The sequence below is a fragment of the Cinclus cinclus genome, chromosome 9, assembly GCF_963662255.1.
Source record: "Cinclus cinclus chromosome 9, bCinCin1.1, whole genome shotgun sequence".
Lineage (NCBI taxonomy): Eukaryota > Metazoa > Chordata > Aves > Passeriformes > Cinclidae > Cinclus > Cinclus cinclus.
The window spans coordinates 13605961-13618155 of record NC_085054.1 but is presented as its reverse complement, the minus strand read 5'-3'; the positions used below and the strand labels follow the sequence as shown (position 1 = coordinate 13618155).

Genomic DNA, 12195 nt, shown 5'->3' with positions numbered 1-12195 from the left:
AGGGAATCTCCTAGGTAAATCCCGTCAAGAAAGAAAACCACTGGAAAAGGCAAAGTTGGTTAAAAGTTTTTATGTCTCACTCTCAAGCAGGAAAAGTAGGTTTGTGTTAGGAGGGTGGAAGCTCAGGTTCCTCCAGTCCTCAAGGGCTTCAGAAATGAGGAGCAAAATGGCTCACAAGCTGCCTTGAGGACACAGGCCTGTCTTCACATGAGGTGCCCCCAGATGATAGGGTCAGGCCACAGTGTGCCATGCAGGCATGTCTGTTTGGCTTGGCCTTATTGCTGGCTGCAGCTCTCCAGAGCTGGATTTGGGGAGCAGGTGTGTCCCTTCCCCCGGGGCAGCAGTCCCCTCATCAGTGGCACAGCTGCCCTCCTCCTCTTCCTCACTCCTTGGGCAGAGGAAACAGCACGGAAAGGCTTTGCAGGAAGATGGCAGCAGCCTCCTTAGCCCAGTGGGGAGCCTATATGCTTGGCTGCCTTCCCCTCTTTCTCCATGGAGGTGATAGTCATTAGCTCTGGCTTTCCATGGCTGCTCAGAAAGCAGCCCTCGTTCCTCCAGTGTTCCTGCAAAGAGGGAGATAGACAATGAAATGAGAGCCCCTTCCTCTTAGGTGCATCCTCCTAGCCCACACCAGCCCCAGCACCCTCAGTAGGACTGCCTGGAGGCAGAGCTGGTGGTTTGCCCCAGGGACAGATCCAGTCCTCAGAGTAAGACATATGCAGAGCAGCTGGAGCAGCCCCTCACCTGAGACTGTGTTCTCCAGAAAAAATGACAAGAATCCAGTTAAGAAGACAGGGACCATAAGCAGGGAGAGGAAGAGGAGGTCCAGTGGCACCCAGCCTGCAGGAACAGTGCCAGAATCAACCAGGAGGTTCCAGTCCAGTCAGGGGAAAGGGGCATGAGTAGCCATGGCAGAATCAGGGATTGAATAGGTTGCTGCCTGCTACCATGAGCTGACCCAGCCTCCCAGAACACTGGAGATGTGTGGTCACCATGCCATGGGACTCAAGGTGTTGCCTTGCCTGGGGAATGTCTCTCGTACCTGTGGCCAGGGGAGCCAAAGCCGTGCCGAACCACCGTGGTACCAAGAGTGCCATGAACATGGCAAAGCCAACAATGAAGATGTTCCTCCCTGAGTCAATGTCTGTGTACTGGAAGTAGGAGATCCCCGTGCCCACAGCCACGGCATAGGTTACACAAAGCACCCCTCCTGCGAGGGGCAGGAGTCAGGCAGTGCCAGGCAGGCTGCAGGTGCCACAGCAAGGGGTAAGGCAGGGTACCCACCGTGAACTGCCAGTGGGATGTGGGTGAGGAGCCCTGCCAGTCTCGGGGACATGCCCAGCACCATGCACACCAGGGCGCTTACTTGCACTGAGAGGCGAGAGCCAGCCTGGCAGAAAGAAGAGTGGGAAAGTGAGGATGGATAGCATCACCCCCTGCTCTGTCCTCCACCCCCCTTCTGCTACACACACCTGCCTTTCCCAGCGCTGGCTTGGTGACAGCCTGGCAATTACAAGTCCTGTACACCTGCTCGACTGCCTCCCCATCCCTTGCCAACCCATTTCCCCCTACTTTGGCATACCTGAGTGAGGCCAGTGGCACAGGTGTTTGCAATGCTGGAGGCTGTGCCCCCTGGAGTGCCCAGCAGTCCAGCCAGGAGGCTGCCCAGCCCTTCCATGCAAAGCCCCCGGTTACAGGCATGAGGGGGGAGCTGGGGCACTCGCAGCAGCCTCCCACACAGCACATAGCAGCCCACAGAGTTCATGCTGCAGCCGATGGCCATGGCGATGCCCACTGCCAGTACCCGGGGGGTGAGCAGGGGCCACCTCCACTCTCCTGCAGCAGAGGGAAAAGGGACAGGTGATAGAAGTCCTGTCCAAACGTGGATGGCTGCACCCAGCCCTGCTGCCCCCCACCTGCATAGGGAATGTGGATCCAAGGGGCACTGAAGGTGCTGTTGGCCCAGGACAGCTGTGCCATGGTCATATCCAGTGATTCCCAGGGAATGTGGAAGTACCTGAGGATGGCACAGACAGTGCAAACACCAGCAAATGGGAGCAGTACCTGCAAGGCAAAAGAGAAGTCTCAGCAGGGAATCCTCCTACCCTGCTTTCCCTGGCGAGCACTCCATCCTTGTCCTGTCACATCTCCCAAGGAATCATGCCACATCTCCCCTTACAGGGATGCAGGAAGCATCCCAAGCTGTTCTGCTCCAACACCCTAGGTACCCAGCCCTTCCCCAGAAGCATCCATGTTCTGGGAGCTGCACTAGAGCTTTTCATCCCTGCGTGTTGTCTCACCTAAATCTACACCAAAGGGCCAGGCTTGGAGAAAGAAGCCTGGTGACAGTGAAAAGAGCAGACAAACCACAGTACCGAGAATGTGCGCAGGGTGGGAACTGAATACTCTGTGGAGCCCTCCCAAGCATGGGGCCAGGAACAGAAGGGCAGGCGGCAGGACCGCAGGTGTTGGGAGAAGGTGACAGCAAGGAGCATGAGCCTAGGAGAGTGAGCACAGGTCACCACACAGCATCACAGTCAGCGATGGGGCCCCAAATATGTGCTGTGCACTGTTGGGGTGCCCCATCCTTGTCCCATTGGGGAAAGAAAGCCCCAGGAGCCGCCCAAAAGTACAATCCCTGGGCTCACGTACAGCAGTGCTACACCCCAGTTAGTGGAGCAGAAGAAAGCAGCTTCCTTGTATGCAGACAGCCCGATGATGGAGAGGCTGGGGGCCAGAACCATGGGCCCACAGTGCCGTGCTGCCCACCCACACGTGCCAGACACTCCCAGCACTAACTGAATCAGCCCAGAGATCAGCACTGCTCCAGAGACCTGAAAGAGGAAAGGATGGGCCTGTGGGACAGGTTGTATGGAAAGCAGTCCAACACCTTCCCTTGGCCACATTCCCACTGCCCCAGCAGCTGGGAACAAGCACTTGTTTCATGTGCTCTGATCACCCCAAGCACAGAGAAACATATGCTTGGATGTGCATCATGATCTGAATTGCCTTCACACCTCTCTTAATGGTAAATCACAGGAAAAGAGACTTGGGGGTACAGGGATATGGGTGACAAGTGGAAAGCTGATGGAGCGAGACAGAGACCCCCATTCCAGCACAGGAGTACCCACCTCTTGCAGTGAGTCAGCCCAGCTCCCTGTGTCTCTGCAACGAGGTACAAGGCATGTACTGGCCATAGCTGTGCCTGGAAGGAAATTTTGGAAGGGTGCGATACATATATCCTGTGCTCCTGGAGCTGTGTACAAGAGGATGCAGTAAGGAGGCTACTGGCTGCAGAAGGGGAAGTGTGCCAGTATTCCTGTCCCCATAAGCTCTGGTCCTGGGGAAGTGACCAGATACATTGCAAGTACACTCAGGAATGGGTAGGGTGCTGTGCACCATCACCAGAAGGACCAGCAGGCAGGACCCTTTGCCACCCCTCATCCCGACTCCACCTACCAGGCACCTCATCATTGCCCCAGCACCAGCATGGCCCAGGTCCCAAGGGACACAGGCTCCAGGGCTGTGCTTACCATTTCTGTCTGTGCTGGCACCAGGGGACAGGTGGGAGCTCAGCACCATGGCAGGGACCAAGTACTCAAAGGAGGGGATTTGAACCAGGGGCAACCTGAGGAAGGGGACAACAATGGCACATTAGGGAGGAAGGACTGGGAAGAGAACAAGGCTGCTCCAAAAGCCCAGGCTGCCAGAGGAATGGGGTGGGAAGGGAAACAGATAGGAACCCCAAAGTGGCAGGAGGTTACCCCATATTCTACATGTGCCCTAGTACATCCCAAGTGACACATGGAATGGATGAAGAGGTCAGAGGCTTTGCCAAATCCCATAGCCAGCCTGTGTGGGCAGCACAGGGATCAGATAGTCTGAAGGAGCTGCGTATGATGTTGGAGCAAGGCAGTGAGGAGCTAGAGGGAAAGCACAGCAGTTTTTCTAGAGGTGTGTATGAGGGAGAGGACATCTGTGATAACTGTGCAGACATGCAGCACAAAAAGGTTTCCCTTGTGCCCCTTCCCACTTCCAGCAAAGCTCATCTTCCCACATGCCAGGAGGAGACAGACATGCCCTGCCGTGGCATCACCCTCCTCCTGGTGAAAGCTGCTCCCCCTTCATCCCCCTTGCTCACCGGCTCCCCAGGGTGGTCTGCAGTACTGTGGAGATGCCGCAGGCAAAGAGGCTTCGTGCCAGCAGCTTGCTGGTGGTATGGGCATGAGGTGGCTCCGGGGGCAGGGTGGGCAGCAGGAGGAGGTGGAAGATGCAGAGCAAGGAGGTCTGCACAGCCAGGTGCTGTGCAGGGAAGAGATGAAGTGATCACAACTCCTTGCAGCACTGAGAGCTGCAGCTCCCCATATCCAGTCCCCCTGAGAGGGTAGATGCCCACTGAGAGCACCTGGGCAGCACTCACTACTGCCCACTCCCCCCCAACACAAACCAACCAGAGTCCTGTATATCCTTTGCCTGGAAAGATGCAGCCCCTGCCCTGCAATCTGAGAGGATCCCAGCCCTCTCCTCATCATCCCATCTCTCTGGCTGCTCACCGTGGTCCCCCCTTACCTGAAGAGCTAAGCAGCAGCTCACTATCCAGGTGCACATCTTCTGGGAGGAGGAGGATGTGAGCATGGGGCTCCCAGCTCGAGGTGCTCTGCCATGGCCCCCACTCATGCTGCTGCCTTCCCCACACTGCTCCCAGTTTGTGCTGCAGAGAATGGTCAGGATCAAGATCTCCACCCTCAAGATCTCCTCACAAATCCTCACATGGCTGAACTTCTACCTTCTGCAGGAGCTGCCCCAGGGTTAGCCATTAACTTGAGTTGGTGAGTAACCTGCCCTTGTGGTCAGGAATGCAAGTGGCACCCTGGTTTGTCACCACAAGGGCCAGGTGACAGGCAGCCACAAGCAGGCTATCAGACACTATTACAGTGCCAACTAGCCACAGCCTTGGCACCTCTTCCTCCATGTGCTTAGACTATTCCCACCAGCATCATCCTCCAGCTTCAGTCTGTTCTGCTCACGCTCTTGTCTCCCCAGCATAGCATCTGCTCCACTCCTGGTCCAGCCTAGTCTCTAATGGGGGTCTATTATATCCCCCATTCTCCTAGGAGAGTACTGAATCCTGCCACTGGACAAGGACACCAGGGACAAGAGCTGCCTGCTTGGCTGGGACAGATCCCAAGGGCACACAGGCAAGGGGTGCTTATGTTTTTGTCAAGGGGCAGAGGTGGCTGTGTCAGCGACCTGGTCGAGCCCTTGCTGTTCAAGGCTCACTCATTAACATATAAGACTTTGAAGAGCAAAGAGCAGTGGAGAACATGCATTCCCCACATTCCCAAGGATGGGGATCCTCCTCTCTCCTGTTGTCCCTGCCTGCACCAGACTTGATATCCCTCCTGTCATGAGAGACACTGCAGGACAGGCCTTGCAGGTCTCCCAGGCTCACTGGCAGCACCTAGGATCTGTCTTGCACAGTGGCTCCAGGAGCATGCTGCCAGTATGGAGCAGCTCAGCAGGACAAAGCAGGCACACCGCAAGAACTACTTTTATTGGAAGAGATTTGCATCTACAAAAGAGTGAAAAACAGGTGTAAAATCCACAGTAAAAAGAAGGGGCACGATGAGCTGGCCTGGTCAGCAAGACAAGATGCCTTCTTCCCACTCTGAGGAGAAGTCAGGAACTGTTTTCTCACAGACACAGACAGCTGGGGGTTGGGATGGGGTCACAGAGCACCGCAGATTCAAAACACCCAACACAAGCAGGGTAAGGAAGTTCAGCCCCAACCACACCTCACCCCCACCAAGCCCAGCAGGGCACAGCCACATCAGGGTACCTTGTCACTCTTGAAAGTTTCAAGAAGTGGCCTAACAGCCCCCAAATGTAAATACTGCTATGACCAGCCAGCTCACTCCCACCTCCTTCAACCTCCTCTCCCCTACCCCAAGCATCCCACCTTCTCACTGGGGTCACTGCCTTAGCCCCTCCACCCTGCACACACAGTCCCAGCCTCCAACATCCCATATGCCACCTCTGTCCAACACCACTCACTACAGGAAGAGGTACAATACCCCTCTGCACAAGCACCCCCGCCCAAAAGAAACCCGTATTTACCATCCAGCTATTAAGTTCCCACCCTAGCAAGCCAAGTCTACCCCAACCTGTCCCAGCAGCCCCTAAGTGAAGAACATCCCTGCCCTAGGTGGGGGGACACAAGTGCTGGTTTGAAAGTAATGCAGGGGTCTTCAGCCCCATGCAGTTCCAGGGATCAGGGGTCCCAGAAGTGCAAGGAAGTGAGTTGTGCCACACTAGAAGGGAAGGGGAAAGAGGCTGCTGTCCTATACACCTAGCTGGGAAAAATGAAGCTCTTGATTCTACTGAGATCCATAGCAGTATGCAAGAAGCACTGCCTCAGCCCCAGGGGGTCCAGCCAGTCCTCATGGTTGGGGGCTGCATCCCATGAGGGGCCCGCAGTGGCTGAGCAAGCGTGGCAGTGGAGCACTGGAGGAGCTGGGAGCACGGCAAGTCCGAAGGGGCCAGTCTGGCTGGGGGCTGCAGTGGGGGTGGTACGGTTGGATCTCTCACAGGCTGTGGGCAATTTCCGGAAAGGACCTTGTGGGAGGCTCCTGTGTTGGGCTAGATCAGGTGCCTTTGAGTAGGACAGAGCCGTCATCACGCTGCCCCACAGGTAGAGTGCAGTCACTGTGACACCTCCACGACGTGGTTCCTTGGTCAACTCATTCTCCCCCAGGCAACGGGTGCAGCTGGCTGAGGAGACATTGGGCAACGTGGGCTGGGGCTGGCCAGGGGCTGGGGATGGCTGGGCATCCAGCTGGCACCTCCCCTCCTCAGGGAACAGCATAGGTCGGGGAGCTGCAGTGCTGACACTCCTCATGCACACAGACCGGTGCACGACAGTGATGGAGGCGAAGATAGCTGCAAAGCCCGTCAGGTACACCACACCCAGGAGGCAGGCCAGCTAAGGAGAAGCCAAATGTTAGTCCAGACACCCCCAGCACCACCACACCCCACCAGCCATGATGTAGCATGGCCACAATCAACCCAGCGGCCATGATAGGAAAAAGCATCACCAGCTCCAGGGCTGGATGCTGAGGGCAGGCAGCCACACTGCTAACAATGGGCAGCACACACCCTGCCCAAAGCTGGACCTAAATATCACAAACCAAAATGCCCCAGCTTAAAGCCAACAGTTCTTATTCAAAGCCCTAACCGGTACCCAGCTGTCTCCATGCCACCACGTCCTTGCACCATGACTTGTGGGGCTGGAGTCCAGCACAGAGCACATTACGCAGCACTGGGCTGCAGTGCTTCAGGCAGTGCAGCTGCAAATCAGCATTTTCTGACAGCTTCCCTTTTCAACAGGGAATAAACCAAGGTGCTGCTCTCAGTGGAAAAGAGGGTCCTGCTCCAAATCCACAGCCTGCTGGGTCCCATGGTCTTGCAGTTAACTGCCCTCCTATGCCCTTACCTTCACCACTTGCTGGTAGAACTGGCCCAGCACATGCTGCCACATGGACTGCTCCATGAGAACACACAGATCTGTGTAGGTGAACCAGCCACGCCACATGCCCTGTTTTTCAGCCACACTGCAAGAAAGAAAGAAAAAAAGAAAAAAAAAGGAATGGTGGACATGATACGGACCTTCCCCATCAAGGCAGCTTCAGCCCAGGCAGGCTTGGAGAAGATCCTACTTAAGCTTTGTAGAAGGCAGCTGCAGAACCTAGCTAAGGCTCACAAATGTCCCAGCTGCTTATTTCACTATGGCAGGGTTATCTCCAAGTAAGGGCAGAGCCAGGCAGCAACATAGATCACGCCCACTGCAGACACCTACCGTCCTTCCAGCCAGCTCAGCACTTCAAACAGCTCCCGAGGATCTGTGTAGAGACTCCAGTCCTGCCGGGACAGCAGTTAAAAGTCAGTGCAGTTAGGGCAGGTCACCCAGCACCCAGACACATCTTTCTCTATCTATCCCTTCACGGGAGCATGTTGGGGAAAAACAGGAATCCAGACTCCCCTCAATGTCTCTTCTCCCCTGCTCTGTGGAACAGTTGGCAGCAGTGACAGTTTCACTTACAATAGCACTCAGGAAGTTCATCTCCAGTGTGTTCATGGTCTGGACATCCACCTTCCCTGCTGCTCCCCACTCATCGTTGAACACCTCCTCCTCCTCACCTTCATCATACAGGTACTTACTTGCAACCATCTAAAAGTAGCACAAAGGACAAGATCTCAGCCTCTACTGCACTCCTAAAGGCTTCCCTCCAGCCCAGTTACCCCCCTGCCCATCACTCACCATGGAGATCAGGAAGAGGTCTGAAGACGAGATCTGCTGAAGGTATTCAGGGTTCCGGTGCCGGAGTCTCTCAATGTAAACCAGTGCCAACATCATGGAGCAGGGTGAGATGCAAGCTTCCCTGTAGGACAGGACAAAAACCAATGGTACAGATGTCCCAGGCACCAGGCCACAACTTGTCTCCCCATGCAGACAGTAGAAAGGTGTAGTCAATCACTAGATAGGTCACAGCCTTGCCAGCTCTTTGCCAGTTGTCCTGAGCTGGAGCACCAGAAAGTACAGAGGATGCAGGGTGGAGAGCAGAAAGCCCTGGTTTCTGTTTTCAGGCACAGTGAGCTCCAAACTGAGCAGCCTTGCCTGCAGCAAGGCATGCTGCAAGCACTCAGCTGCCAAGAGGAGATCCAAGTTAAAACCTGGTTACCCAGGGAGCTGCAGATCCAGCCAGTACAGACTCCCAGCAACAACAGTACATATGCACCCCAGAGAGCAAGATAAACCTAAAGTTGGCTGCATCAGGAAGTCACTGTGCCTGCTGTCTGTGCCTCCATCTTCTTTGACACTAATAAGACCTAGGCACAAAGCCAGTGGCTGGCCCAGAGGACAGAAGTGAGTCACAGGTAAGACCAGAGCTCCAAGTTCTGACACAGGACATGAAGGGACAGATTTTGCTTCTTACCGAGACACATGAGACACGTATTTCTTCTGGAGTCTGCGGATAGGACTGGGAGCCACTTTCTGCAGCAACTCCACAGCAATATCTAGGACAGAAGAGCACTAAAACAGTTAGTCCCATGTGGCCCAGTCCATGCCCACCCTTCTCCTCCTTCCTACAAGCCCATCAGGTCTTGGTGTTTGCTCAGCCCTTCTAGTTTAATTTAAACTATGAGGCCCTATCAGAGGTCAGGGACAAGTGAGGAACAAACAAACATGCAGGGCAGGCAGATCACAGCAGGAAGAGGATGTGAGTGACCAAGGCCCTGCAGCAGTGCCAGATCAGCAGTCCGTGTCATGGGGAACCACCAGCAGTCAGCTGCAGAGAAACACCCTGTCCTCACCCAGCAGGGCCTCAGACAGCCTTTCTGGAGGCTTTGCTTCTTGGACATGATGTCACACCACATCTTTATTGTCCTTTGCTCCCCTCCAACCAGCAGCATCTTTCCCTTCCAGATTTCATCAGCACCAATTCAGCTTCCCCTATACCACAGCCCCAGCACACCTGAGATGAAGAACAAGGTACCCATGTGAGCAGCAGCCTGCAGGTTCTAACAGGTATCAAAACAGTGAAATAGTGTAACTGCAGCTCAGCCTGCTTTCTCTGCATTCAAGGACATGCCTCAGCATTCAAGCACTGAAAAGGCCAGATGTGACCTATACTGGCATATATATATATTTACACACACACACCAGCAGCTCCAATCTCACTTCCCTACACTATAGGACCAGCTGGGAGCATCCCAAGCAGCACTACAGTCTGATGCTAGGCAAAAAAGTGCTTTAGGCAGGAAATTTCAACTCCAGTTAGTTTCTGAACCCTTGGCTGACAGAGTTGAGAGCAGAGTTTGTCCCAACAGCCTTGCATTTACAGCTACCTGGGGAATCATCACCCCTCCATTCTACATCTCTCCAGCAACTAAGAGGACAGTTGCACTAACATGAGTGATTTATCCAAAGATGAGCCACCAAACTCAGAAAAACACTGCTCTAAGGAACTTCCTTACATGTTTCAGGTCACACCACTACTACAATACACAGCCAGGCAGACACAGCTCTAGCCACCCATTGGCTGCTCCCAACCTCTCCCACTGCTGCTGCTCTCTCTGCCCTTCCTGGCCACCACTGTGGCCAGTGGCAGTGGCAGAGGCAGTACCAAAATCCCAAATGACCCCTACAGGCTCTGTCCTGATAGGAAACCAAATTCTTCAGCCCACAGATCCAACTCACAACAGTGTCCTGCCCTAGAGGGAATGGAGAGCACCTGATCAGTTTCCCCATCTCACAGCACTGCACACTGAGTGTAGTTACAGCTCTGTTTCCAAAGGAGCAAATTCACATTTCAACTTTTCTCCTCAGCCAACCCCATACTGCCTTCTGCAGCCAATTCTCAACACCAAAGACCTTTTCCTGCTATTCCACTCTCCCAACAAGCTTTTACCTTGTTTGAGAACTATGCCATAAACTTGCCATGTAGCAATGACACAGCTGTACCAAGACAGATGCCATAGTCCTGGGCCCCGTTTTTTGAAAGCAGCTGGTGAAGGAAGGCTGTAAAAGCAGATCAGCCCATGGACACATTCTCCATGAGCCACTCTTGCCCCCAGCTGCTGGAGCCATGGCATTTCCTGAGTGCAAGGCAATCCTTAGAGTTAATAGCCCACAACAGTTTTCCTGCATGACTGTACCCTTTGAACTTTCATCCATGGAACAGCTCCACCTTGCAGCCCAATGCAATGTCAGCCTCAAGCCTCCCTCACACTGCCTGTGTTGGAACTTGTGACTCCCAGCAGTGCCCAGGCAGCTAGCTGCTCTGCCTAGGTCTGCCCTGGCACCACACACTCAGCATCCTCCTCACCCAAGCACATCACACACAACCTCCTGGCAGCTTCAGACCATCTCCCTAGCAAGCAGCTAATGGAAATGATGAGAAAACCACACAGTGAAAACACTCTCTGCTTGCCCTTTTCCACTCCTCTCCACCATCACCTGCACCAGCTCCTCAGCCTTAACCCAGCCATGTCCTACTGCTCCCCAAAACACTGCTGAATCAACAGGAAAAAAAAAACAATCCAAACAAACATAGCAAGAACTTGTCACCTTGGTGCACACCACTAGAAGTTGAACAAAGCCCTGAGTGTTTTGGAGAGCACAAGCAATTACCTAAGACAGCTCTCATCAGGAACAAGTTCACAACCTGTTCTGCCAAGGAATTCATAAGCAACCTAAAGGATTTTACACACCAGTGAGATGTAAAAAATGCAGCAACGGGCCAGACAGGGCAACAAAACAGAGAACAGAAGCCATGAGGCTCTGGCATCTTGCCCTGCTGTGTTGCACTGAGTGGGAAAGGCTGGGCAGGGGTGGGATTTGGCACTGAGAAGGAAGCAGGTGACCTATTGGTCTCGGCCCCTTGGGCTACTTCCAACCCCCTTGACTCAGCATTCCCATCTGGGAACAATGAACAACCCACCTGCCACGGGGCTGGAGAGATTATCCAGGCTGCAGTCTTTGTCCCAACCATAATAGAGTCGCTTCCGCACTCTCTCGCTCAGCTGCTGGTGCCTGGGCAGGAACTGAAGGCAGACAGAGGAACGTGACGAAGGCCCAGAGCACTTCTCATACCGTGCTTTCCACCCCAACCCAGCTCAGGGTTACCCCGGGCCGGGGTGTGCGGCCACATGGGGTCCTCCGGGAGCGGGAGATAGGAAGGATCACCCCGAGGGCCTGGTAAGAGCAGGCTGAGCCTCGGATACTCACCGTGAACTCCTGGAACCCACTGAGGCAGAAAGTGCCCTCCTCGTCTAGCAGCAGCTCGTCCAGCTCCATCTTGCCCGCTCGCAGGGCGGGGCCTGACAGATCCCCTTCGGCGATACGGGGCCGGTTCTGAGGGCGCGGTACCGGTCCGCTCCGAGGCCGAGGCCCGGCGCAGTGTCGGGAGCGGAGCCGTCAAAGCCGCTCCCAGCCGGACCGCCACAGCCCGCCCTTGCGCCCTTCCTGTTCCGGCGCGGTGCCGCGGCCGGTCCCCGCCCCTCCCGCCGCCGGGCGCACGCGCGGCCGGTGTCACCCGGTTCCCCCCTCGCCTCGTCCGTCACCGGGCGCACGCGCGCGGCGGCAGCGGCCGCCGGTCCCTCAGGCGGTGCCGCCCGCCCGGGCCGGTGACAGCG

At 55.1% G+C, this 12195-nt stretch overlaps 2 protein-coding genes across 5 annotated transcripts; both read right to left on the bottom strand.

Moving 5' to 3' along the window:
• Positions 1 to 54: 54 nt before the first annotated feature.
• SLC23A3 (solute carrier family 23 member 3) lies at positions 55 to 4721 on the bottom strand. 4 transcript variants are annotated; one of them, XM_062498074.1, is made up of 12 exons: positions 4570 to 4721; positions 4142 to 4302; positions 3534 to 3628; positions 3132 to 3205; positions 2653 to 2834; positions 2376 to 2499; positions 1917 to 2064; positions 1583 to 1836; positions 1285 to 1390; positions 1043 to 1210; positions 745 to 840; positions 55 to 563 (listed from the first exon to the last, which is right to left on the bottom strand). In XM_062498074.1, exons 1-12 carry the CDS (start codon positions 4675 to 4677, stop codon positions 232 to 234), a joined length of 1848 nt encoding a protein of 615 aa, XP_062354058.1. In that variant the 5' UTR covers positions 4678 to 4721; the 3' UTR covers positions 55 to 231. The 4 variants fall into 4 exon arrangements, with proteins under 4 accessions (XP_062354058.1, XP_062354059.1, XP_062354062.1 ...); XM_062498075.1 differs by lacking the exon at positions 1043 to 1210; XM_062498078.1 differs by lacking the exon at positions 4142 to 4302 and having other exon boundaries at positions 4570 to 4640.
• A 1622-nt stretch (positions 4722 to 6343) lies between these two features.
• On the bottom strand, positions 6344 to 12020 carry CNPPD1 (cyclin Pas1/PHO80 domain containing 1). Its single transcript, XM_062498079.1, has 8 exons — positions 11789 to 12020; positions 11502 to 11604; positions 8994 to 9075; positions 8318 to 8438; positions 8099 to 8227; positions 7856 to 7917; positions 7493 to 7610; positions 6344 to 6982 (listed from the first exon to the last, which is right to left on the bottom strand). Exons 1-8 carry the CDS (start codon positions 11855 to 11857, stop codon positions 6350 to 6352), a joined length of 1317 nt encoding a protein of 438 aa, XP_062354063.1. The 5' UTR covers positions 11858 to 12020; the 3' UTR covers positions 6344 to 6349.
• Between the last annotated feature and the right edge of the window lie 175 nt (positions 12021 to 12195).